Source organism: Parambassis ranga, chromosome 19 (genome assembly GCF_900634625.1).
Source record: "Parambassis ranga chromosome 19, fParRan2.1, whole genome shotgun sequence".
In the NCBI taxonomy this organism is placed as follows: Eukaryota; Metazoa; Chordata; class Actinopteri; family Ambassidae; genus Parambassis; species Parambassis ranga.
The window spans coordinates 23,445,111-23,470,426 of record NC_041039.1 but is presented as its reverse complement, the minus strand read 5'-3'; the positions used below and the strand labels follow the sequence as shown (position 1 = coordinate 23,470,426).

Genomic DNA, 25,316 nt, shown 5'->3' with positions numbered 1-25,316 from the left:
TTGTAAAGAGAAGTTACACTAATTTAACAAAAAGTGCATCAGAATGAAATCTCCTACCCGACCTTTAAGAGCATGATGCAGCATGTTTAGATGATTGAAGGTGAATGGACAGATGTGATCATTTCAGGAGCCAGTCCACTTCCTGTTCATTGCAGGGCACTGAAACCGGCTGCAGTTCACCCAGAGGGCGCTATGAAAAAAAGACTTTACACCAAAGTTTCGAGAAAAGGATCACACATTATTTCATTTTGTCTGCAGTATTGAACGCTCAGGGGCTCAGACCGGAAGCCAGTGTGACAAGTGGTGGTTCTGGCTGTAACCACTGTGGTCGGTCCTCAGTCTAATCAGAGAGGAAGGATCAGCGTGCGTCACAGAGGCCCGGCACACAGACAGACTATTGATTTGACAGTAGGGATAACTCTGTTGGTTATGCTAACTAGCATAGCATAACAGAGTAGCTATAACTGCAGTCTGGCTCTTTGAACTGTGTACTCTCCATCATGCTAGTTTTACATGACCCATAGAAAGCTGATGAGCTCATCAGGAGGGCAGGTCAGAGGTCAGCCTTTGATTGTGAACAAAAATCTGATTTTAAATCTGATATTTTATTTTAATCAAACATGACTAATACATTGATTAAGCTTTATTTCAGATATTGAAGCTTTAAAGGTCTTTCCCAGCTGCTGTCTGATGTGAGAGTTACAGTCTGCAGCAGCAGTATCCATTAATAGAGTCACCACGGTGAGTGAACTTAAGAAGGCTTTGTCCCACTCAGTGGATCCATAATGCCTCCATGGACGCTCCGCCTCCGCCATCATGAATAAATAATCTACATGTCTACGTGTCTATTGGCTGCTGCTGCCTGCCACTGACAGACAGAGGGACTGACACAGGAAGGAGGGCGATTACAGTTTCACAATAAGAGCCTAGAGTTCATCACATACTTTGTTTTACTTTTTAATCTGTTTTCCAAAATATTTTATTTTTAATTTAGCCACTTTGTTACTTAGATTAAAAAAGTAAAAATATTTAAAAAATGTAAATGCAGATTTACTGTGTGGTGTTTACAACTGTATGTTTTTCTCTATTAAAACCTCTTTTTACACCATGTACAGTCTCAGTGTTCTGAGTAAGTGCTGAACCATCTTCTGAACCTGCTTTGTCCTGCAGAACGAGGTCATGGGGGCTGGAGCCTATCCCAGGTATCTACAGGCACGACGCGTGGTGCAGCCTGGACAGGTCATCAGTGTGGAAGTCAAATCAAAAACACAACTTTACATTTATCAGGTCAGAGTTACATGAAAATATGTGAAATTAAAAAATATGAATTTAAAGTTACGAGGTAATTATTGTATTTTTGACACTTGAGAGATGATGTTTTTAGAATTAAATAATTTCAGATTATTCATAATTAATTACTGTTCTTCTTTAGTTTTTGTTGCCACATTTATGGGTTCTGTTTGTCTTCGTTTTATTTTGAAAGTTTTTTTTTAAACTTTATTAGAACTTAGTGCCAGGGGGTTACATATACAAACATATTATTTTTACAGTGAATATTATACAAAAATATTGTACAGAGCACACAAACGTAAAGTCTTTATAGCTTTTAAACTATGAGATGTTTTTATAGTTTGGCCTCATTCCTACATACAACAAAAAAGTTTTTTATTTGTGTAACGACATTTGTGAATATACCATTTGGATAACAAAATAATTAATAAGGTAATATTGATTAGTCTTTGTAAGTGAAAAGGTAGTGAAGCCAAACAGTACATTCTCCAAACAAAGAGAAAAATCTGGATCGATAGAAAATGAAATCAAATTACAGACATCTGTCCAGAAGCTGGTAGAAGAAGGACAAGAACAAAACAAACGGAAGACATCTTTAGAGGAACCCAAACAAAAAGAGCAGCTGGTATCAGTAATATTTTTAAAACGTTGTGCAAAAAAAAAAAGACTTTAGAGGGGTTTTATTTTGAAAGGTGTGCGGCCGGATGTCGTCTGGTGTCACGTGTGCTAGCTTCCCGCTGGAAGTTGGCGCTTTACGGTCCGAACTCCACAACAAGCGGCGCGCGGCGGGCCCATCGCAGCCGGCTGTTCCTCCTGCTGCTCCCCCTGTTTTCTGGGAGTCCGTCCGGCCCCTCCGCCTCCTCCACCTCCCCCCTCCTCTCCCCCCCCCCACAGTCACGGCGGGAGTGGGTGTGTCGACGCGGGCTCGTGGAGCCTAGTCGCTGCTCGTGCGCGCCGTGAAAAAGAGGAAAAAGTTGGTGATGACTTTAGTGTGAACGCGGCCCGCCTCGGAGCAGGCTCACCGTCCAGGAATGGCAGTTTGGACCCGAGCGGACAAGAACGGTCAGCTGGACCTTCTGCTCCGGGACCGCTGGATCCGAGTGGCCGCGGAGCTCACCCGAGAAACGCTCACTTTAACGGCCGAGGCGGAGGCAGCCGGCCCGGGGGCCAATCACTGGGACTATAGCAACTCTTCGGCGGGCCTGCGAAATGGCATGTCGAACGGAAACGACCCGGGAACGAGTCCGGGGAACCCTGGCCGCGGTTCGTCTCTGGGTCAGGATCAACTTCAGAACCAGGTTCGGGGACGCAGTAGCAGCCCGGGGCGCGGGGGTGTCAGCCGGGGTCAATACGACGGCAACTACAGTATGAACAGCCCTGGAAAGTGCCCGAATAACGGAACAAACTCTGACTTTGGAAGTCCCGGCTCCAGCTACGGCAGTCCAGGGTCCAGTTTCGGGTCCAGACAGGGAGACTTTCCCGTTAGCCTGGATGGCTCCTCGGAGGCTGTGCGTAAAGTCCGGGTTGTCAAACAGGAGTCTGGCGGGCTGGGGATCAGTATCAAGGGGGGGCGAGAGAACCGGATGCCCATCCTCATCTCCAAGATCTTCCCTGGTCTCGCTGCGGACCAGAGCCGGGCTCTCCGGGTTGGGGACGCCATCCTGTCGGTGAACGGGAACGACCTCCGGGAAGCGACGCACGACATGGCCGTCCAGGCGCTTAAGAAGGCCGGGAAAGAGGTGACGCTGGAGGGTAAGTTGGCCAACGCGAAAGCGGGGATTTGAAAAGGCCGAGATTAGTGTCCCCTGGTCAGGCTGCACGCCTCCGTGCTGCTCCGCCAGGTTCTCAGCTTCCCCCTTCAGTTGTGGAAGTTATTACTAGTTTCAAGCTGTTTGAGGAAATATGTCACATGTTGGAGCATGCAGGAAGAAGCGGCAGACACACAAATAACCTCAGATAAGTGTCGAGGTAAACTTAGATCCACTTTAAAGTTCACTTCACTTCACTTCCTGATGTCCTCCCACATGTTCTGTGTATCACTTGTACTACACATCTCAGATATAAACAAACAGTTGACGTATGACTCACAGGAGGAAGAGGAGGAGGAGGAGGAGGAGGCCTACATAATGTGATCAGAACTGAGAGCAGGAATGTAGCCACAGTCACAGTTGGATTCATTCCGCTCGGTGTATGTCAGTGATTGTGTTTCCAAAGATAAGAGGCCACTGTAAACACGAGCAGTGAACGCACCGCAGACAGAAGGAGGGAAAGAGATAAACAACATGAATGATCTGAATAATGAGGCTATTATCATTAAAAACAGACGAATGTCATAAATAAATAAGTAAATAAATATGTAAACAAATCAGTTTAAAGCTAACCCTTTTAGCTTTGGTGCCTTTAAGCTAGTTGTTTTGGATGTAGGACACATTTTCTGTGTTCCATTCTTCAAATGATGCTTTTCCTGTTGCCTAGCAACAGGTGACACTTACACATGAAGGTTTACTTTAGCTGTTTGAGTTCAGCTTGTGGAGTCTGGTGTATTGTTTTGTTTTGTTTTGTTTTTTTTTTAACCTGCCAGTGTGCAGTAAATCCTGGGACATGTTTGGAATCACCTGCTGTAACCAGGTGAAGGACAGGTGCATTTAAAGGGAGCCTGTTGCCATGGCGCTGTGATCCTGTCTTTCAAATGATGTACAGCTTGTTTCAGCAAACATAAGACGGGGAAAGTTAGCAGCTAGCTGCTTAATGAGCCTGTGGCTGGTGGAGACCAAATATGGAGCCACCATGATGAACCGATCTAAGTCTTTAACTAATAGTTACTGTTTTAATTTGGGTACAAACATGTAGCCGTAGTACCACAAAGAAGCAAATATGTCGGAGCCGAGTGTCTGCAGCATGTAGCTGCTAGCTGTACAGTTAGTTTTGAGGTTTTCTAAGTAAACTGCGCTCTATAATGTGGGGAGATTATTGATAAGGCTGCTGAGCAGTGTCACCACTGGTAAAGGTTTGGTGTGCAGATGCACAGATCAACAGTCATAAAGACCTGATGAACGTCTGCTGGAAGACATACACCCAGAACCCTTCTGATGATCAGTTAACGCTCTGCTTCAAGTGTCAATCACTCTGACACTGTGTTGATCATGTGAGTTGATTACCCTGACCCAGTGCAGATGGAGATGGTACAGAGCTCCATGGAGATGCACTCACATCGAACTGAAAAGTGGGAAACAAAGGGGGCTGCTGGGCTTCGGAAACTTGAGGTCAGGAGCAGCTAAATGCCGTGTTTAATGGTTCGGAATGAGCGCTGGCAGAATACTGATGAACACCAATTGTAGGAACTAATCAATGTGTGACACATTTCCTCTCTAAATGAGGCCAGTTTTGTAGCTCCCAAAATAAACTGATCGACTCTTTTTAAGCAGCCTGCTGACTGAAGCGCATTAAATAAAAACCAGAAAGGTTTCAGAATACTCTGCAAATGGATGGCTGGTGTGTGTGTTTTGGTCTTTGGCGTCCAGGATCAGGAGGGCGGATGTGCTGCCACGGCCCGTTTGCAGGAATGTGTCAGCTGCCTGTCACTGTTTGTCAGTCTGACGGCAGTGAGTTGTGTTGTTTGTGAGTCTCCCTCCACATGATAACGGCGCCGAGGTCAGTCAGTCAGAAGGAGGCTTCAGGTTCCAGGCCGATGTGCTGTGTACACAACACATAAACCTCCACATATTCTCACAATTAGCTTGGAAGCCCCACATTCCTGACCTGCACTCACATGTGTGTATTTAGGGCAAAGGTCACCGGCTGCTGCTGCTGCCGATGATGATGATGATGATGATGATGATAGGTGCCACTCCGATGTGATTTTTTTTTTATTGTTGGGAATGAAAACAGAAGAAAGACTTCAAATAAAGTGAAATATAGACGAGACTTTTCTGATTGATCAGAATAATCAGCAGCAGCAGTTGGTAGCTGGAGTCTGCAACAAGTCACCGAAACATTCTTTCTGTAATAAACAGGAATTTGTTGTTTGGATTGAAGGATGAAAGATGCTGTTAGAGCTGCCCCACCCTGGAGTATGTTGTCTCTTTTTACACAGCAGATCAACAGTTTCTTGTTTTCTTAGAGTGCCACAAACGCTTCTGTCTTCTGTTGTTATCAAAGGTAGATAATCATGTCAGCATCATGTGTAGGAGGTCACAGAGGAGGGTCAAAGTCAAAGCAAAGTCTTAAGTCTCGGCTTTAAAAACCTAAAGATGGGTCACAAAACGAGTCATGTGACAAGATCCTGCACGTCATTTTAATAAAGTCACACTGGACAGAAAGGATTAAAGGTTCACAAGTTTACGTGTCATCCTTAAAGATTATAGAAGGAAAATGATTTCTATAAATAATTCTAAAAATAAAGAATTCTGAATTTATTTTTGGGATTTTTCAGGTTTACAGTTAATCTTCTAGATTTTGTCTTCATCATCACGTTGTATAGTGCTGTGCTCATTTATCCCAGTGTTAGACCTGCTCACATGTCAGCTACAGTACAGGAGTGATAATCCCACCACCACATTTTATTTAAGAATCAATCGAATGTTTAAATGATGTGTTTAAATTGTTATAGTTCAGTTTCTGTCTGACCAACAGCTGCAAACGCTCAGATTTAAATTGTAAAGCTTGAAAAGTGAAGAGATTAAAACAAAATATGACTTGTTTCATATTGTAAAAACTGTTAATCCCGTCAGATTAATTCTGTTTGTTGGTTTCTGTAGAAAATAATTATTCTCTGCTTGATGCGAAGGTCAGCAGGTTGATGATCATTTCTTCATAAATATTGACTGACCTATTAACACATGACATACATATCCCAGACATGACACGCTGCTGATTAATCCCACCTCCCCCCCCCACCAGCTGACTGAAGGACACCCCATATGCCCAAATGATCAGTTGGAGCTGCCGCAGCCCCTCATGTCTTATTGGTTCAGCCTGCTGCTGCTGCTCAGTGGAAGGAGACACAGGATGGGCCTTTTGTTTGAGTAATTGGAGGAATAAAAAAATAGGACATACCAGACACAAAGCGCATTGATGAAACGGGGGCAGCCCTGACAAGGAGCGCTTCTTTTCTTCGGAGCCGACCGGCCGTTCACTGCACTGGTTGCTGTCCTCGCAGAGCGTGAGTCTGCACAGCCTGAAGTAGGCCACTGCAGATCAGCACGGACTCTGTGGGTTTGTCTGCAGCATCCAGCTGTCAAGAGAATTTTAAATGACCTTAAAACGAAAATAAAATGATGTGATGGTATTAATATGTCGAGGATGTTCAGCAAGTAGACTGAGGAACGGGATCCAGTCTGTTCTCAGCGTCATTTCTTTGTGTCTATCCTCCCAGAACATGCTCCTGCTGAGGTTCTGGCCTCCTCCAGTTGTTGTCAGGCTGATCATTTACATGCCCAAAAAGTCTTTCACAGACATGTTTTTGTGCAGCAGAGTCCAAGGGTTAAAAGTTTTGACACAGCATGACCTGGATGAATGAGAGTCTTCACAGACATACTGTCAGAGCTGAGATTGTTGCCTGTGTTCCTCTGTCTGAGCAGAAATATGGGCTCCACTTTTTGGAAATGTGTTGTTGGCTGGTTGGTTTGTGTAAGGGGCTACACTAAACTCTCCACGTATGCATTGTTTAAGAAGAAAAAGCAATTTAGCTTTACCGTAAGTGTCTTGCCCAGGGACACATTGGGATGCAGCCAGGGTGGGATCGAACTGGTAGTTCTTACCACCTGAACACCAGCTGACCTGTTGAGCTTCGTCCCAGCGCCCTGACAGACAGGAAGCACTTTTCAGGCTCTGGTCAGACTACCAGAGTACCTGCAGTTATAGATGTAAACCATCAGAACGGCTAACTGTGACAGGCCTAAAAAAAAAAAACCCGAACAATATGCCTCGGGATGTGAACATAGCATCGGAGCCAGACCGCGTCCAGCCGGGCCTGCTAAAGCAGCATCAGCGTGTGCCCTCAGTGCCGACAGGTAGACATGTGTAATCTTTACCAGTCACTACAGCAGACAGTGATGACTGTGATTGTTTTTGTCCATAATCTGCTTTATCCTTTGTAGAATGTTGACACACATATTCAGATACACTTTCAGAGCCGGTTGCTGAACACACTGACCGGCCCCCACAACACTAACTTATGTCATTTCATCAATGTGGCGGCATGTGGTTACACTTCAGCAGCACGATCCCACCCCCAAAGGCGTTTTCTCTGATCAAAGAGTAGGCGGCAGGTGTGACCGTGTGTGTGTGTGTGTGTGTGTGTGTGTGTGAGAGAGAGAGACACACACCATGTTATGCTTTCAGGTGTGTGTTGGTTTCCATGTGTGTTTGCACAGGGCAGAGCAGGTCATCTAATCACTTATGGCTCAGAAGGATCAATCATGTTATTTTATATTACTGATTAACCTTTAGATGATTTCCCTGATCGATCAGTCAGTTAATGGAATAATGTACGTGTTAGTGGGTTAAAAGGTCTGTCACAGACATCCTGTTATGTAGATGATCAGATAAGTAACGCACAAACGGAGACCAAACCAGTGTTGAAGAGATTATACTAAAACATCTTAACTACTGGCTCACCAGGGCAGGGGGGCCTTTAACCCTTTGAATGGCAAATAAATTGGAAAATAACATTTATAGAATGGAATGTCTGTGTTTGACCAGTGTAGTGAATTTACTCTCTTTGTTTTGGGCATGTTTGTGTCATGTCATATAAACAGATCATTTAGGGGTTTTATTTGGTGCAGTGCTGCAGACTAAATACAAAAAGCAGTGGTTTATTTCCACATTTTAACAGTGCACTAATTGATTGATGATGCACACATAACAAAGCCACATAAAACAACAACTAATAAAGTACTGGCGTATAATAAAGTACATATTTTAAAATTCATCTGTAGGGGATTTATAAGACCTGAGATTGTTATCTTGAAAATCTGTACTCACGGCTGTAGAAACATTCACACACGGTTTGTGGTTGTGTGTGTTGACCCCACACACACACACACACACACACACACACACACACACACACACAGCCCTGTTGAATCTGCATTCTGACACATTGTTCTCATTATGTTTCTGGCAGAGAGACTCAGAGGAGGGGGAGAAGGAGAGGACGGGGAGAAAAAAGGGAGATTAGGAAAGAAAAGACAGAGGTGGAACTTTTATGAGAGGTGTGGGAACAGAGGAAATATGATGGAGGAGTTGGAGGATGAGAGGGGCAGAAGAGATTTAGAAGAAAGGAGGAGGAGAGAAATGAGAGAAAAGCGAGTGAAGAGAGCGCGGCGGGCCAAACCACAGGGGGATTTCTGGGCAGTTTTCTGGGGAAAATACAGAGGCCAGGGTCTGACTGAAAGACTCACTGCTCTGTGAGCCATACCATAAGATGATTGCTTTTCTCTGTGTGTGTGTGTAGCATTGCACCACAACTATTGCCACAACCAAATATGTGCCGAGTCAGTCTTGTTGTCCTCGTCTTTCCCTGCAGGCAGAGAGCTGTGCAGGGAGGCAGATGAGCCGCACTGGTGGGATGTTGGTCGGCATCTTTGGGGAATCTCCCTCCGTTAATGTTAATGTAGAAACACACAGATACAGAGCCGGTAGTCCTCTGTGGACGAATCCTAATTAGAAGCAGAAGTGGAGCCGAGTGACAGGCGTGACAAAGCTAACAAGTTCACCAAAGCAGAGAGAGAACGCTACAGCTGTCTGTTAGGATGTAAGAAAGTGTTTTATCTGAGACAAGAGAAGAGTTATTATTATTTCTGGCAGGAAAAGTAGGACAGAGGAAAAACTGCAGACATGATGTCTTTTGATTTGAAACTCATGCATAAAAAAATAGAACGTATTTTTAAAGAAGGAATGGCTGGATCTGAGGAGAACAGCCGGATCAGCGTCGGGTTAAAGCGACACCTGTGGCTGTTCGGTGAACTGCAGCATGAGCGAGCGTCCATGGTATGGCTGTTTGCGGCTGTCCACATATTTGACTATGAGCTCTTAATTATATTGTTTACCAGGATAACCAACAGAGAAGTAATCCATGCAGGGAGTGTGAGGCTAGCTGCACTCGGCTGGCTAACCTTGCAGCACTCTTGGCTAATAGAAATCAGTTGTCACACACATTTTGTGTCCTTACATCTTTCATTGTGGGCTGGAAATCCACTGTTGGACATCATTGATCATAAGTCATGATGTCTGTTTGTGAGATTCACTCAAACAATGCTATGTTTGGTAGCTAACAGGCTGATGTTGTGTAGTGAGGCTACATTTCTGTTGTTGGTAAACTCTCACATATGGACATAATTTGGGAGTTCAAACTTGTATGTATGTGAACACAACACATTGTTGAGTGTATCAGAGCAGCAGAGAGAAGCAGCACAATGGATGAAGCGCCTCCCTTCAAGCATGCCCCAGCGATGGATTTGAGTTTTGTGCGGTGACATGAAAGGCTGCTGCCACAGCTCCCCGGCCTTTCATTTAGACAAACACAGAGAAAGAGAAACTGAATGGAAGCAGATGTACAGTGGTCCACACAGCCAGCACATTACACAACACAGCATTCATGAGCTTCACTGCAGCAAGACAAAACCTTCATTACGACACACACAATGGAGATGGAGGAAAGGACTTCAGATCATTATCCTCGGTCTTATTTTAGTCTTTGCTAAGCATGCTTTTTAAATGTAAGTCAGATCAGAGCTGCACCCATTGGTCTAAAGAAACGTAACTGCGACTTGTTTAGGAAACATTTCCAACATTCTTCTGGTTTCATCGTGAAAGTATCTCTTCCTTTGGTTTTAAGTGTTTTGAGGACTGGATTCTGGAAAAATGCTGACGTTTATTTAACAATAAATAGAATAAACACTTCACCTCATTTATTTACAGTAGACTCCACAAGGCTGGTTTTAAACATCATAAACTGGGCCCCTGTAAACTCAGTGATTGTATGATCCTGCAGAATGTGAGAGAAGTTTGACGCCCGAGAACATGCGTGTGTCCTGTCACTTCACACAGACCGAGCTTTCTTTTTCACTTTCACAGAGAACAGCCGTCATTATGAGAGCAGTAACAGGACAGCTCAATAAAAAGGCATTAAGTTGTTAGAGAAGTATTTTATAAATGCAGACCGTTTAAACTGTGGTCACAGAAGAATTCAGAGATGTGTTTTTGTGCAGTGACATGATTCCAGTAGGTGCAGAGAGGCTGGGGTCTGTGGATGGAAAATATCTCCTCACCGTATCTGATTATTAGTTTGAGAGCAGAGACGTCCTTCTCCTGATGACCCACGCACGCGCACACACACACACACAAACACACAAACATGCGCTCTCTCTCTCGCATTCTCATCCAAACCGATCATGCCTGCAGAAATGGCCTCGGACCTGGCCGGTGTGGGCTTACTCTGATGCATAATGCAGAGAGGAGCGTGCAGGCACTGCTGCAGCTCGCTCTTCATCTGCAGAAAGTTTCACACATGTGAAGCTGCAGTGGTCCCTCACAGTGCTGCAGATCAACCCAACACTGCATGCTATGTAGCAATGATTCCATCATGGCGCATTTGTATGTGTGCGCCGTCAGTGTCCAGGTCGGTGGACAATGGTTTACAGTCATGGTTGCAGTGACAGCCTCATAGTAGCTTAGAACAACAAAGCAGCATCACTTCCTGTCTGTAGAAAGGTGCACCTGAACACACCATAAGGACTACAGCTAACAAAAAACCAGCATGTGATCTTTACTTCCCCACCAGCAGGTGGCAGAAGTCAGTGTTCAACAAGACGAAAAAGAAGAGCTACAGCTGCTCAAACTGTGTTTGTGTGTCTCTTCTTCTTCTATAGATGGAAAATACAGATGGACGAACATCTGTGACACTGTTGTTGTCTGTGTGAGAGGCCCCAACATAGAGGTCTGTGGGGATTAATTCACTGTTGGAGTCCCCAGAGGCCACGGGCGGAACTGCAGTTTTTGGCACCTCAGCAGGCCAAACACTAATTGTTGCTTAAATATTTATGTATTTAAATGTTTGGATAAGATAAAGATGAAACATGAGAATCAGCTTCTGTGTGCCATCTTACCTTCTGTTCACCCTCTGGCCTGTCTGAGTCTCTCTCTGCAGGCTAAAGTTCAGTGTTCAGAAAACATCTGCACATGTATTGTTTCTCACATCAAATCATGCCTTCGGTCAGAAATCACTGCTGCACTCTCTCGCTCTCTCTCTGTGTCTGGCTGCATGCATACCTTCACAAACCTAATATCTCAGTCTCTGTTCAAGAATGACCTCACCTCCCATGAGTCTGGTCTCAGGTTTCAGACAGAGCAGACTCACTGTCCAACACACACACACACACTTTTATTTCTAATATTCACACATGTATTTTGATGCACTATGAGAGCACTGGGGAGGTGAAGTGTTGGTGCACACAGTAGGGACGGGAGGAGGCCGAGGCTGCAGGACCAAATTTGGAAAGTGAATCCATCACATCGGTTACAAACAGCCGCCCAGGCGAGCGCACAGCTGTGCAGCTTGTGTTTTTGTAAGATAATTTCACACAGGAGACCACTTTCTGCTTTTAAGACCTGCATGGAAGACGGCAGGAGCTGTTTTAGCTCCAGAGTCGGATCTATCAGGTAATTAGATATGTTTAAACTGCAGGTCAGACAAACACTCCATTTGATTATTGAGAGAATCAAACGGCAGTCGTCTCTTCGTATGTTGGAACCCGTAAAAGGCCCCAGAAGTCTTTTAAAAGCACGTTAAATGCTGACTTCTCTCTGAAAGCATCCCAGAGTGTTTCCTCATGGTTTGGTTTATAACTGCCTGCACTATATATCCTGAGTGGCCGGCTGTTATTGGGTGGATTCCCACAGATGGTCAAACTATCAACAGCAGATCTGTAACTATTCAGCAGCTGCGTTTTTTTACGCTGATGTGTTTATATCTGCAGATCATGTTCGAAAAAGAGACGTAAAAGACATTGTTTTGTTCGATCTGTGATCCAAAGATATTTTTTTTTCCAAACTAACATAAAATAAAATAAAGCCAATTATTATGTGGTATTTACATACCACTGTAGGTTCTCCACCTGGCTGCAGTTTGTCCTTTGTCCTTACCACTAGGTGGTGCTAAACTCCAAACACTGGTCCTTTAATATTTTCATGTTTACCTCAGATAATTTCAGCATGCAGTCTAAAAATCTGCACATACTGATGTCCTCCTCTTCTTCTCCTCCACAGTGAAGTACATCCGCGAGGTGTCTCCGCTCTTCAAGAAGCCGTCCCTGGTGGCCGACCTGCCGTGGGACGGCGTCCGCCCGCAGTCGCCCAGCTATAGTGGCAGTGAGGATTCTGGGTCACCCAAACACAGCAGCTCCTCCTCATCCAAAGACAGAAAGGTCATCAGCCTGAAGATGTGCTTCATCAGCAGGAACCTCACCATGCCCGATCTGGAAAACAGGTCTGTGTGTGTCAGAGAGAAATACCTGAGTATGTGGGAGGTTAGGTGTGGTGGGGTGTGTATTTAGTCTCACTTAAATTCATTAGATTGGAATGTTTGTTCTGTGAGAGATGATGAACACTACAAACGTGCACTGTTTTTGTATGCATCTAATCATTGTTTGATTAGTGATTGATTGTCTGTGCTAACCCGGACATCGACCACTCTGGTATGGACTTCAGATTGGTGATTCGCATGTTTTTCAATTTAATGGACAAACCAGTGAAAATGTTTCTGTTTCAGACTAACAGGTCAAACCTCCATTCATTGATCATTGCTGCTGCTTTAGAGCTGATCATGAGGATTTATTTGATCACCCTGTGTGTGTGTCTGCACAAGAAAAGCTCAAAGACAAGATCTGACCTCATCACCCTTCATCAGACTTTAAGTATGCTTAACGGGCTGGACAGGAAGCAGAAACATAGAGGACAGCAGACACACATGGACGCTGGATGTCCACATACATCTGGCTCTACAGTATATGATGCTGATGATGCTGATGATGTGTTTGTGGTGGAGGTCGTGCACTGTACAGATCTTCAGTAGGATAACATTTCTAGGGTTAAGTTAAATATTATTTTAAGGATAAAGGATCATGCTTCGATAAAGACAGACGTTATGTTCAGGGTTAAAGGTTTGGAGCGTTTCGCTGCCTTCATCGTTCACATTCGTTTTTTTAATCCCTCTTCAGACTGTTGGAGCTCCACTCCCCGGACGGCCAGCACACGGTGGTGCTGCGCTGCAAAGACGGCCCCTCCGCCAACTCCTGGTTCACGGCCATCCACACCAACATCGCCGCCCTCCTGCCGCAGACGCTGGCTCATATCAACGCCTATCTGGGGGCCTCGTCCTCGACCTCCACCCACCCCCACCTCAGACACATCGGCTGGCTGGCTGAGCAGGTACTTTCAACTGCGTGCTGTATTATACACGGGATAATCCCTTTTGGTTGCTTAGGGCTTATTGCTAATCTTTAAATATTAGATTCTCTGCAGCATCGCAGAACAGGATGAAGTTAGGAATAACAAGAGGAGAGTCTCAAATCCCACAATAATCAAAAAACACATAGAGACCTCACACTAGTTATTCTATTAATGAAAAGACAAAAAGCAACAAGCCTGATTGATAACACGTGATGTCTGAGTCCACCTACAGTAAAGCCCCTAAACACAGAGGTGGAGCATATGTGGAGCAGCGGCGCCCGTCTGCAACTCCAAGCAGTCAGACCTTTAATAATGCAAAATAACCAGTAATGTCAATAAACAGAATAGGTTGTAAAAACATCTCTCTGCCTCCCTGCTTATCATTAGAGCTGCAAACAGTTTGTTGTACCAGGCTGTAAATGCAGAAGTGTTCAAACTTGCAGGTCAGCCTGCAGCCTCTAGGGGCTGGCTTCAAAAGTGAGTCGATCCCCATAGACCTCCATGTTAAAAAGTCCGACTTTACAGCAAAAATGAACATGTCTGGTCTCTGTTGATGAGTTCTTTTTTTGTGATAACTGTACATAAGGTGATTTTTTTCTTATTTATATTATTGCTGAAAATTATTCATTATTATGGCTCTGACCACTTTGAGTAACAGGCGGGTGACGAATCACAAGCTGCCTTCTTTCCCGACTGCCCACCCGCCTCAGCTCCACTCACACTCCACCTCTTTGCCTGTATTGGGAGTTCAGGTGGACTGTGATGCTTCTCAACATGGTGCCCATACTTATATACTGTCTCTGCTTCAAACCGCTGCCTAGTAGTCCCCTGAAATCCCTCTTGTTTGAGAATGCTGCAGATCCAACAACAGGACCAAGGTACCGGTATTCACTGCTTCACTGCTTACGAAGGAAAAGGGATTTTATTAAACGTCACACTTCACAGTTTATCAGCATATGACTGCATGTTAGTTTCTATAAACATAAATATGACGGACTTTATTATAATTCTGTGAAATAGAACTGGCTTTAACCTGAAACATGCAGGCAGGCGTTTCTCCTCTGACCTGAAACCTGCAGCAGCACACAGGAAGAGCGTGTTCCAGTTCTAAATTTACACAGCCGGGGTCAGGCTCAGATTAGTATCTGCACTTTGATGAAGCGTTCATTCATGCTCGTGGCGAATGTATGGATGTGAGGCGTTCTGTATCTGAACTGGGTTCAGACAGGAAGCGCAGATGGAAGCTTCTGCTGCGTTACGTTATTTCCTGTAGAGCCCACCTACTCACCACAGACACACCGTCTGCTATTCACTCTGATGAACAACATGTTCACCACAACTCAGTCACAGAACTCAGGGCACAGTCAGGGAGAGACACTAAACTGCTCTGCTGCTAATCAGCACACAGCGAGTTTAGTTTTAATGTAATTAAGACAAATTAAATTCAGAGAATTCAGATAAAAATGGATTTCTGAGATTATAAATGCGGACGCTATATGTTTAGTTTAAAGTGCTGACCTTATGGTGACTCTGTGTAAAACTGACTTATTGTCATATCATCCTCAGGTCCAGCTGGAAGGTGGACGGCAGCAGCACCGGCCGGTGGTCATGGCGCTGACGGAGAAGGACATCCTGCTGTTTGAGTCGGTGCCATGGAGCAGAGAGTCCTGGTCCATGCCTCTGCTCACACACCCCCTGCTCGCCACCAGGTAAAGACTGCAGGCGGGACCACAGACCCGCAGTGTGAAGAAGCATCAAGAATATTTCATGCAATATGTGTTCACTCAGCTGAGTGTAACCAACCATCACACAACACATACAGGAGGAGAAGGGGTCACAATAACTAGAAAACAAACATACACAGCCAGGTGGACTGGTAACTTTACACTGAGGATACATACTTGATAAATATCAGACTGTTTCACCAGCTGAGTCAGTTCAGTTCTCTCTCTGGTCGTCACCACAATGAAGTGCGGTCTGTAGCTGGAAGATGCTGACATTAAAACAGACCCGTGTGTGACTCATCTATTAGTATAAACAAAAAACAAATCACACAAGTGTTCTCATAGATTTATTCTCAGGAGCAGCTGCAGATCAGACAAGTTTACACATATTGATCTGTAAAGTAATAACAGCACATCCACATCTGTCTGTCTGTCTCTCTGTCTGTCTGCCTGTCTCTCTGTCTGCCTGTCTCTCTGTCTCTCTGTCTGCCTGTCTGTCTGTCTCTCTCTCTCTCTCTCTGCCTGTCTGTCTGTCTGTCTGTCTGTCTGTCTGTCTGCCTGTCTGTCTCTCTGCCTGTCTGTCTGTCTGTTTGTCTCTCTGCCTGTCTGTCTGTCTCTCTGGCTGTCTGTCTGTCTGTCTGTCTCTCTGTCTGTCTGTCTGTTTGTCTCTCTGCCTGTCTGTCTGTCTGTCTCTCTGCCTGTCTGTCTGTCTCTCTGCCTGTCTGTCTGTTTCTCTGCCTGTCTGTCTGTCTGTCTCTCTGCCTGTCTGTCTGTCTCTCTGTCTGTCTCTCTGCCTGTCTCTCTGGCTGTCTGTCTGTCTCTCTGGCTGTCTGTCTCTCTGTCTGTCTGCCTGTCTGTCCTCCCCTCAGACTGGTCCACTCTGGCAGTGCCCGTAGTTCTCCCGCGCAGGGCTCTGACCTGGTGTTTGCCACTCGGACCGGCACGGGGCGGGGCATCGAGTCGCACGTCTTCCGCGTGGAGACGCACTGGGATCTGTCGTCATGGACGCGGGCCCTCGTGCAGGGGGCGCATGCCGCTGCCGAGCTCATCAAAGAAGTCTCCATCGGTAAGACAAATAAAAAAACCCTAAAGGTGTCTGACCTGGGTAACGTGCCATACAAGATTTTTAAATGCCTGCCTGCAGCTGTACAGCTAACACAGCTAGCATGCTATAGCTGATAGACTGGTGCTCTGATTTGCAGAGGTCTGGTCTGGACTTTAGATGAGAGGTACTGAGCCAACAGTCTCATTGCACACATTTAATCCTCGGGCTCCATACGTCTGGAGGTCTGATCGATGGTCGACGTCCCTTTTTGTCATCATGCTCCTGTTGCCTAGCAACCTGCTGTTGATATCACTGTTAAAAACTACTTTTCAGCTGCTCTGTTGTGAAATAAAACAATCTAACTGCCGTCAATGAGTTGAAGGATGGACACAGTTTATTTAGAAGTAAAAAAAAAAATCAGTCAGCTGACTGCCGGATATCATCATCCATCTTCCAAACCCACTTTGTCCTGAACTACAGAGTCACAGGGGAGCTGGATCCCTGCTGTCAGCGGGCGAGGGGCGGGGTGCGCAGGTCAACCGTCCATCGCAGGGCTTGATATCATATCAGGTCCCCATGTGTCAAACATGAGCCTGCGTGACTTATACAGATATAGATTATTATCAGTCTTGATATTGATGATTGTTGATTCTCAAATCACTGCAGCAGCAGAGGATGTGGGTTCACCTTTGTGCAAGATGCCAATGGTTTTTATAGAGAATGTGTGTGTTTCCAAACTCATAGAGACATTAACCAGCACAGATGGAGGTTTTTCTGCACATGCGTTCTGTGGCTGTGACAGGAAGCTCCTGGCAGCTGCTGGTTCAGCAGGGCTCTGTGCAGGGCAGCAGCACAGGGGAAGGTTTCCACTCTGAGCAGAACAATAGTTGGCTGCCGGAACGGCACTGGAAGGCCTCGTTCTTTCTTTTATTTCCCCCTGCACTGCCTGTCCGGCTGCTACACAAACACACAGGCCATTCATGTTACAGTCACACACATGGGAATGCTTTGGGATCAAATGTCCTCACAGTGAAAGCTGCATCAGGCGGCTGAGTGTAGAGACGGGTCAGTGTGGTGGAGTGGTTTAAATGTGTGATCTCATCACGGGGACATCATGGAATCAAGGAGAAAACTTGATATAATGTAAAACATGTCATCATTTGTCCCCCCATGTCTCCTCTCAGGTTGTACGTTGAACAGGCAGGATGTCCGGCTGATTCTGCACTATGAGAAGGGCTTCACTGTGACCAGGGAGCCGGCCGACCCAGCAGGGGGCGCCGTGCTCTTCAGATACCCCTACGAGAAGCTCAAAATGTCTGCAGACGACGGAATACGCAACCTGTACCTAGACTTTGGGGGTCCGGAGGGAGAAATGGTGAATTTAAGTTAAATTTGAAATTAAATGTTTGCATGATATTCAGAAAACATATTCCACAGGTGGCAGCATTTTTTGAAAGTTTTTAATTTTTTAGCAAGTTCCCAAAATCTCCATTGACCGCTGTTGGAAAGTTAAATCATACACGTCTCTCCTCCCCCGACCTCTCCCTCCCTCCAGGTGTTCGACCTCCACTCGGGTCCTAAGCCGGTGGTTTTCGTCCTCCACTCCTTCCTGTCAGCGAAGCTGACTCGGATGGGCCTCCTGACGTGAAGTGACTGGTGGCAGCGGCAGCAGCGTGAACGAGGAGATTTAAAAAAAGAAAACAATAAAGAACACCAGATTTTGCTTATTTTTCCAGTTTCTCCATTCACAGCTGAGGTCTGGCTGCAGCAGGGAGGGGATTTTGTTGATTGTCTCAGAAATGGTGCCTTCTCCTCGGCCTCCTGCAGCCGTCTGTGTGGTGAGGTGAGGTAAAGTTGGGGGGGGGGCACTTTGCTTCCAGTCATAAGGTGTTAGAAGAACTAGCTCACAACATTCCAAGTGACTTTGTTTTGAATCTCATTCTTATTATTATGGGATGTAAAAAGATGCAGTGATGAGCTGATGAGCCTGACTCCAAGCAAAGTGTCGTTGAAGGCTTCTTTAGATGTTTTTATCTGCCTATCATTCTGTAACAGCCTTCCAATGTTTTTGGGCTCTTTTAAAGTGTGTGTGTGTGTGTGTGTGTGAGGGGGAGTCATGCAGTTACCTGAGCAGAGATTGTGTGTGTGTGTGTGTGTGTGTGTACTACATGCTTCTGTTGGCTTGATAGTGTGCCTGCACATTATCCCAAACTACTGTTGTAATCAGGATCGCCGGCTGTGCCTTCTCCCTCCTCCATGTAGTCCCTCTTTATAACGTGTCCTTTTTTTATTTCACACCATAAGAGATGTGTACGCTTCAGACATGCACAAGCAATAGTATTACTCTTATAGTGTAAACCATGTTTTATAAGTGTGTGTATCTCCGATAGCATGACTTCCTGTATCAGATGATGGTGTATGACAGGACCTCCCCTCGCTCTCTTTACACTACCACGCCGTTAATATACTTCAGATTGTGTGTTACTCACTAGCAGCTGAGGACTGTTAAGCAGGCTTGCTTCACATTTACACTTCATTTTCAGGAGCTTAATGACCTGATTGTCATTAAATAGGAGGCGAGTTATCACAGTTTCCCCCTCTGTGGTTCACTGTGACTGTAACAAGCATGTTTCCAACTCCCTGAGCGAGTTCGTGATGGTAAAGCTTCCCCTCTGCAGAGCCTCTCTGCTCTTTTGGACCTCAGACAATGAGCCATTGTGTCCACTGACACAGAACACAAGATAACCCCGCTGTCCTCGGATAAGGAACAGATCTGCCGCCTGACTGACCTCTGTTCTGTTTTGGACTCGACGTCCTTGTGATTGTTTGAACAGAACTTCTTGGTCTCTTTTTAGGAAAGTAAAAAAATCCGTCACTAAGTTTTACTGTTAGTGAAGCAGAAGTACGATAAGCTCTGCCTCTCTTCAACCACCACGTGTGTGTGGGAGGTTTCAGTCATTCATCCTGACATTATGTTAGTTCCTGTTAGTAGTGAAATTACGGTTTTTATGTCCCTGATCCGAGCTGCTCAGCCTCTGAGCTGGATGCACTAACCTGTGAATGTACCTCTTTAACCTCTCTCCTGTCGTGTCCCTCCTGTCTATGCAAAGCATCGCTTCAAAGAAGGGGTCTCTGAACCAAAGGTAGCCTAAAATCAGTGGCAGCTTGCGTCCAACACAATCATCAAACCGAACAGAGAATAAAGTGCTGCTGCGACAACCTGTCATATGCAAAGTATTTTAGACTTCCTTACAAGATTCAGTATACGATGTATGATAGAAATGTAGTAATCTCAATGTAAATAAAACTCCTATAAATAACACAAGAAGAGGTTCTGTTTTTTTATTTATTCCTATTTGACATCTGTTTTTAGAAGTGTTGTTTAAGGACGATGTTATTTACTGATTATAATAATGCTGCAGTATTTTTCATTAATAAATGAAAGTGAATGAATAATTCAACAATCTACTATCGGATAACTTTTTCAGCCTTTTTGTATTGTCACTGTTTTATTTACTTACCTTTATTATGTTAATAATGTGTCAAATAATGAAACTTTATTTACATGTACCTAAACATTGTAGAAATGTATTTATAATTCTTATTCATATTATTTTTAGGCCGTGTTGTTCATATAACGGGCGCAGTACTGACGTCAGCCGCCATGTGGCAGCAGCTGCAGTTCGTTCCTACGTCATTCTAGTTTTTGACGTACAACCTGGAAATGATCAGCGTGCGCCTTCAAAATAAACGTATATGCGTCACTTCTATTGTGGAAATAATGAAAAACAAATGTAACAAAAACAGTTTTCACGACATGTTGTTTAACGTTTTGGTAGATATGTATGTGCAGGCGTGGAATTGACTTTTATTACTATATTTTAAATTATTGTTTCCTCAGCTTTGAAAATCTAAACCGGAAGTTGTGGTTGTAGTAGCTAGCTTGTCGTGTAGCCGCAGCGTTGTTGTTGCTGTGGTTTTGTTGGGTCGACGCAGAGCTGTCATCTTTGCTAGCTGCCTGTTAGCCTCTGTCCTGTTCTGTCATGTCAAGAACAAGCCGCTGCCTCATAAAACAGGGCTGCTAACGAGCTAAGGTCTGCACTCATCCAGCCGTGGGGAGTCAGAGAATAGAAATCTGGGCGGATAGCAGAAGAGTGAGATGAAATGACAACGTCAACATTACAGGTAGGCTATCGTTAGCTAGCTAACGTTAGCTTGCTGTAACTGGACGTAACTTGGTTTAGCAGTAGCCGCACTTTGTGCCCCTCTTGTATTGTCATACCCCCCGAACACAGAGCTAATCGCTTTCATTTATTTTTTCTATTGTACAATGAATAATCATCATTAAATAGGAGGCGTCAGCAAAGTGTCATAAGTCTCTTCTAACCATCGAGATGAATAAATGTTTCCTCCACTGAATGATTATTAAAAAAAACTAACGCGTTTCACATGTTGCGCGTCTGATTAATATTCAAACTTTAAGCAATAAAAGTGATGAGCTTCTATTTCATCTGTATAATAATGCAGCTGGAGCTAGCATCTTTAGCATCTTTATTTTGACAGCAAACCTGATGACGCTAAAGCCTGCTAAAGGCTATGAACAGTGCTTAGATTAAACTGTTTTGCATGATCGTTAACATAGGAATATACCATCATTGTATATTAATTTAGAGTTTGTGTTGTCGGTCTGCTGGCACCGTTAGCTGGGCTGTGGCCCGCAGTCAACAGGAGCAACAAGCAGCTTCACAGCCGGAGCTCTGATGAAATCATACAGAGAATCTATACAGAGGCAAACAGCTGGGATCCCGAGTCCTGCTGTTTTTTTGTGGCTCAGTGTTTGTGTTGATGAGACACACGTGTGAATTGTTTGCCCTCATTTGTGTCTCCACCCTCCATCCAATGTTTGTCTGCAGAAAGCGATTGATCTGGTCACCAAAGCCACAGAGGAGGATAAGGCAAAGAACTATGAGGAGGCCTTGCGCCTGTACCAGCACGCTGTGGAGTATTTCCTGCACGCTATCAAATGTGAGTCCCTCATTTACTGGTGTGTGTTTGTGTGTGTGTTTTTTTTCCTCATTTCTGATTTGGACCTCCGTCCAGATGAGGCCCACAGCGACAAGGCCAAGGAGAGTATACGAGCAAAGTGTATGCAGTACCTGGACAGAGCGGAGAAGCTGAAGGACTACCTGAAGAATAAAGACAAACAGGGAAAGAAACCCGTCAAGGAAGCGCAGAGCAATGACAAGTATGCAGTCCTGCTGACACACTGCACACACTGCAGGGGTAAAATGGGATGTGTAGTGTTTTCATGTGTTTCTCTGTGTGTTCCAGGAGTGACAGCGACAGTGAGGGAGAAAACCCCGAGAAGAAGAAACTACAGGAGCAACTCATGGGTGAGTGGTTGTTTAAACTGTGACCTGAAGCCTTCATATGATTAGCCTGCTGTTATGCTAACGGTGTCCTGCTTGTGTGTAAAGGTGCTATTGTAATGGAAAAACCCAACGTGAGGTGGAGCGACGTTGCTGGACTGGAGGGGGCTAAAGAGGCTCTGAAAGAGGCCGTCATCCTGCCCATCAAGTTCCCTCACCTCTTCACAGGTCCTGAGTCAGTGGCAGGCAGGTTCCAGCCGGGCGGGGGGCACCGCAGCAGTCTGACTTCTGGGCCTATGTGTTTGCAGGCAAGCGGACTCCGTGGAGAGGCATCCTGCTGTTCGGTCCTCCGGGGACGGGGAAGTCCTACCTGGCTAAGGCCGTGGCCACCGAGGCCAACAACTCCACCTTCTTCTCCGTGTCCTCCTCAGATCTCATGTCCAAGTGGCTGGGAGAGAGCGAGAAGTACGTCTCCATCTGACGCTAGTTCTGTGTTCAGTTATTATTATGATGTAAAGTTGTAAAGGACATCTGGTGTATATTTGGCTGACCTGTCCGTTTCCGTGCGTCTCCCCAGGCTGGTGAAAAACCTGTTCGACCTCGCTCGCCAGCACAAACCGTCCATCATCTTCATCGATGAGGTGGACTCGCTGTGCGGCTCCAGAAACGAAAACGAGAGTGAGGCTGCCCGCCGCATTAAGACCGAGTTCCTGGTCCAGATGCAGGGTGAGTCAGAGAGCGAGGCACGGCGCGCTGTGTGAGCCCGGTGTGATGGTGACCGTGCTGACTGAAGCTCTGTGGGTTTTTCAGGTGTGGGAAACAACAACGATGGTATTTTAGTGCTGGGAGCCACCAACATCCCCTGGGTGCTGGACGCCGCCATCCGCAGAAGGTCAGAGGTCGCCTCCACTCTTTGTTTTACAGGCGTATTCTGGCTTTATCCAGTAGAGCCATTGTTCTGTTTGCTGTGGTTGTTTATGCATAAACAAAACTGACCAATCACAGGACTGAATTATGAATTTAATTACCTGCTGTTTAATCTCCTCAGGAGGTTCTCTGATACCTTTTGTAAATCGCGTGGTATCCATGGCAACAGGATTTTTACCTCATCAGTTCTGTGATGTGTACTTTATCAGAGGTGTCGTCCCTGTTTTGTTAGCATACGTACATACATCAGCCTGTCATCCGTCCTCTCACAGGTTCGAGAAGCGTATTTATATCCCTCTGCCGGAGGAGCCGGCTCGGGCTCAGATGTTCCGACTCCACCTGGGCAACACGCCGCACAGCCTGAGCGACGCCGACCTGCGGCAGCTCGCGCGCAAAACGGATGGCTACTCCGGCGCTGACATCAGCATTATCGTCCGGGACGCCCTCATGCAGCCAGTTAGAAAGGTTCAGTCTGCCACGCACTTCAAAAAGGTGAGAGAGGCTGAGGTCAGAATGTGTTTTTAAAAGGTTTTTTACCTTTTTTACCTTGTTCAGCAGCTAAACATTCTTGTTGTAAGACACCAGCTGCTTGTCCTCCATATTTATTCCACCTTTAAACACATACAATACTTTTTTTCCTGCAGGTTCGCGGTCCGTCCCGAAGCAACAACCAGGTGATGGTGGACGACCTCCTGACCCCGTGTTCCCCTGGCGACCCTGCAGCCATAGAGATGACCTGGATGGATGTGCCTAGTGATAAACTGCTGGAGCCCATAGTCTGCATGGTGAGTCGCACTCAGCTTCAGTAAAATAAACACACAGCTTTAACCCTTTCAAGACTTGAGAGGACAAAAATGAAACCCAAACTATTTTACATCAACCCTCCTATGCTCCACAAAACTCCCGCCCTGGCACACACGCAATGTGATCATTACCGTAATATATGTAATAGCGAAAAAGCCATTTCTCAGCTTTCAGAATCCGTTGAGATTTTTTTAATAGTGCGAACATAACCAGAGCTACGGTAGTTTGAACAGGACATGTCAATTTCTTGTCTCATGAGTCTCCCGTTCAGTGCTGCCTTCAGGTTCAGGCAGATGGCGTCACTCTGATAAAGAACCATCAGGCTGTCAGTGAGGCGGCTGAGCAGAAGAATAACTGCTGTGTCTCTGTCTCCGTCTGTGTCTCTGTCTGCAGTCGGACATGCTGCGCTCTCTGTCCACCACCCGTCCCACCGTCAACACTGAGGACCTGCTGAAGGTCAAGAAGTTCACAGAGGACTTTGGGATGGAGGGCTGAGAGACGGAGGCCTGCGTGTCTCCTCCTCGTCCACCAGAAGGGTCAAACTGCTCTCAGTAACACTCCTCCCCCTTCCCTCCCCTCCCCTCCCCCCTGCTCTCTACCATCCTGTAGGCTTTCATCTCTCAGCCCAGCACTTGGTTCACCACCTCTCATGGGCTGAATCCTTGGAGGACGTCGACCAAATGCTGTGGTAGAAACCCTTGGTGTGATTTGGTAGTTTGGACCGTAGATCTCTCACAACCAGAACTTTTCTTCTGCATAAAGTTTGTCCCTCTGAGCCGATCCCGCCTCTGACTGAAGGACTGTACGTTCTGCTGCCGTCGTGCACTTTGTTTGGATTGCACTGAAGGACAGTGATGTTTAAAGAAGTTGCTCCTCCTGCCAGGCATGCGAGTGTGTGTGAATGCATCTTCGTGTTTTTATTCCACTTGTGTGTCTTAATGTTTATGTGGAAACGTTATTTTTGTTATTTAAATGAAGCGAGTGTGCATCAGGACTGTAGCTCTGAGCTAGCAGCGGTTCAAAAGAAGAGAGAGATGTGTTTGACTGAGAGCCGCAAAAACACTAAAACATTTAACCCCGAACTGACCGACAGATTTCACATTTTAGTTTTTGCAAAAACATTCGTCAATTAAGACAAATCTCACACCAGTTCTTCCAGAACAGCTGCCACTCTGGCGGTCTTTGGGCGTCTCCCTCTGTGCTTGTTATTTCCCAGAATGCACCTTTTCTGTCTGAAAACTAAATGAGCTGCTTTATACGTCGCTTCCTGGTGAAGGAGACTCAGTCGAACACACCTCTGTCTGACCCCGGCTACGTGTTCCAGCAGTGTTACACAACATTATTTATTGGTCGCAGAGACAGTATGTTTACACTTGAAGTATTACCTTTGTGGCGTGGAGGGCCTGATGTTTGGTTCTGTTGGGGGAAACGTTCACGCTAAGCTCCCTCTGACCCCACCGCGGTGTTTCATGTCGGCTAACAGAGGGCGAGGAGAGCTGAGCTAATGGTTGACGTCGCCGCCTCTCTGACCTCCCGCCGTTCCATCAGGTGTGTTTGTGGTTCAGTGGGAGCTCAGATATTAACGTCCCTGTACGGGGACCTAACCTGCCGCTGGCTGTGTAACCATTAATACTGACTTAACCTGAATTAATAAAAACTGACATTTCAAATGAAAGACCATTTCACCAGCGCCGCTGCTGCGACAGG

At 45.7% G+C, this 25,316-nt stretch overlaps 2 protein-coding genes across 2 annotated transcripts; both read left to right on the top strand.

Annotated features, from left to right (window-relative positions):
* The first annotated feature begins 2,059 nt into the window (after positions 1 to 2,059).
* sntb2 (syntrophin, beta 2) lies at positions 2,060 to 18,232 on the top strand. Its single transcript, XM_028430630.1, has 7 exons — positions 2,060 to 3,042; positions 12,559 to 12,778; positions 13,509 to 13,719; positions 15,307 to 15,449; positions 16,334 to 16,530; positions 17,694 to 17,884; positions 18,065 to 18,232. The coding sequence occupies exons 1-7, from the start codon at positions 2,322 to 2,324 to the stop codon at positions 18,155 to 18,157; spliced, it is 1,776 nt and encodes a 591-aa protein (XP_028286431.1). The 5' UTR covers positions 2,060 to 2,321; the 3' UTR covers positions 18,158 to 18,232.
* A 2,225-nt stretch (positions 18,233 to 20,457) lies between these two features.
* Positions 20,458 to 25,297, top strand: vps4a (vacuolar protein sorting 4 homolog A). Its single transcript, XM_028430631.1, has 11 exons — positions 20,458 to 20,694; positions 21,423 to 21,534; positions 21,610 to 21,754; positions 21,841 to 21,902; positions 21,987 to 22,106; positions 22,187 to 22,343; positions 22,456 to 22,604; positions 22,689 to 22,770; positions 23,078 to 23,297; positions 23,450 to 23,590; positions 24,003 to 25,297. The coding sequence occupies exons 1-11, from the start codon at positions 20,674 to 20,676 to the stop codon at positions 24,102 to 24,104; spliced, it is 1,311 nt and encodes a 436-aa protein (XP_028286432.1). The 5' UTR covers positions 20,458 to 20,673; the 3' UTR covers positions 24,105 to 25,297.
* Positions 25,298 to 25,316: the final 19 nt, after the last annotated feature.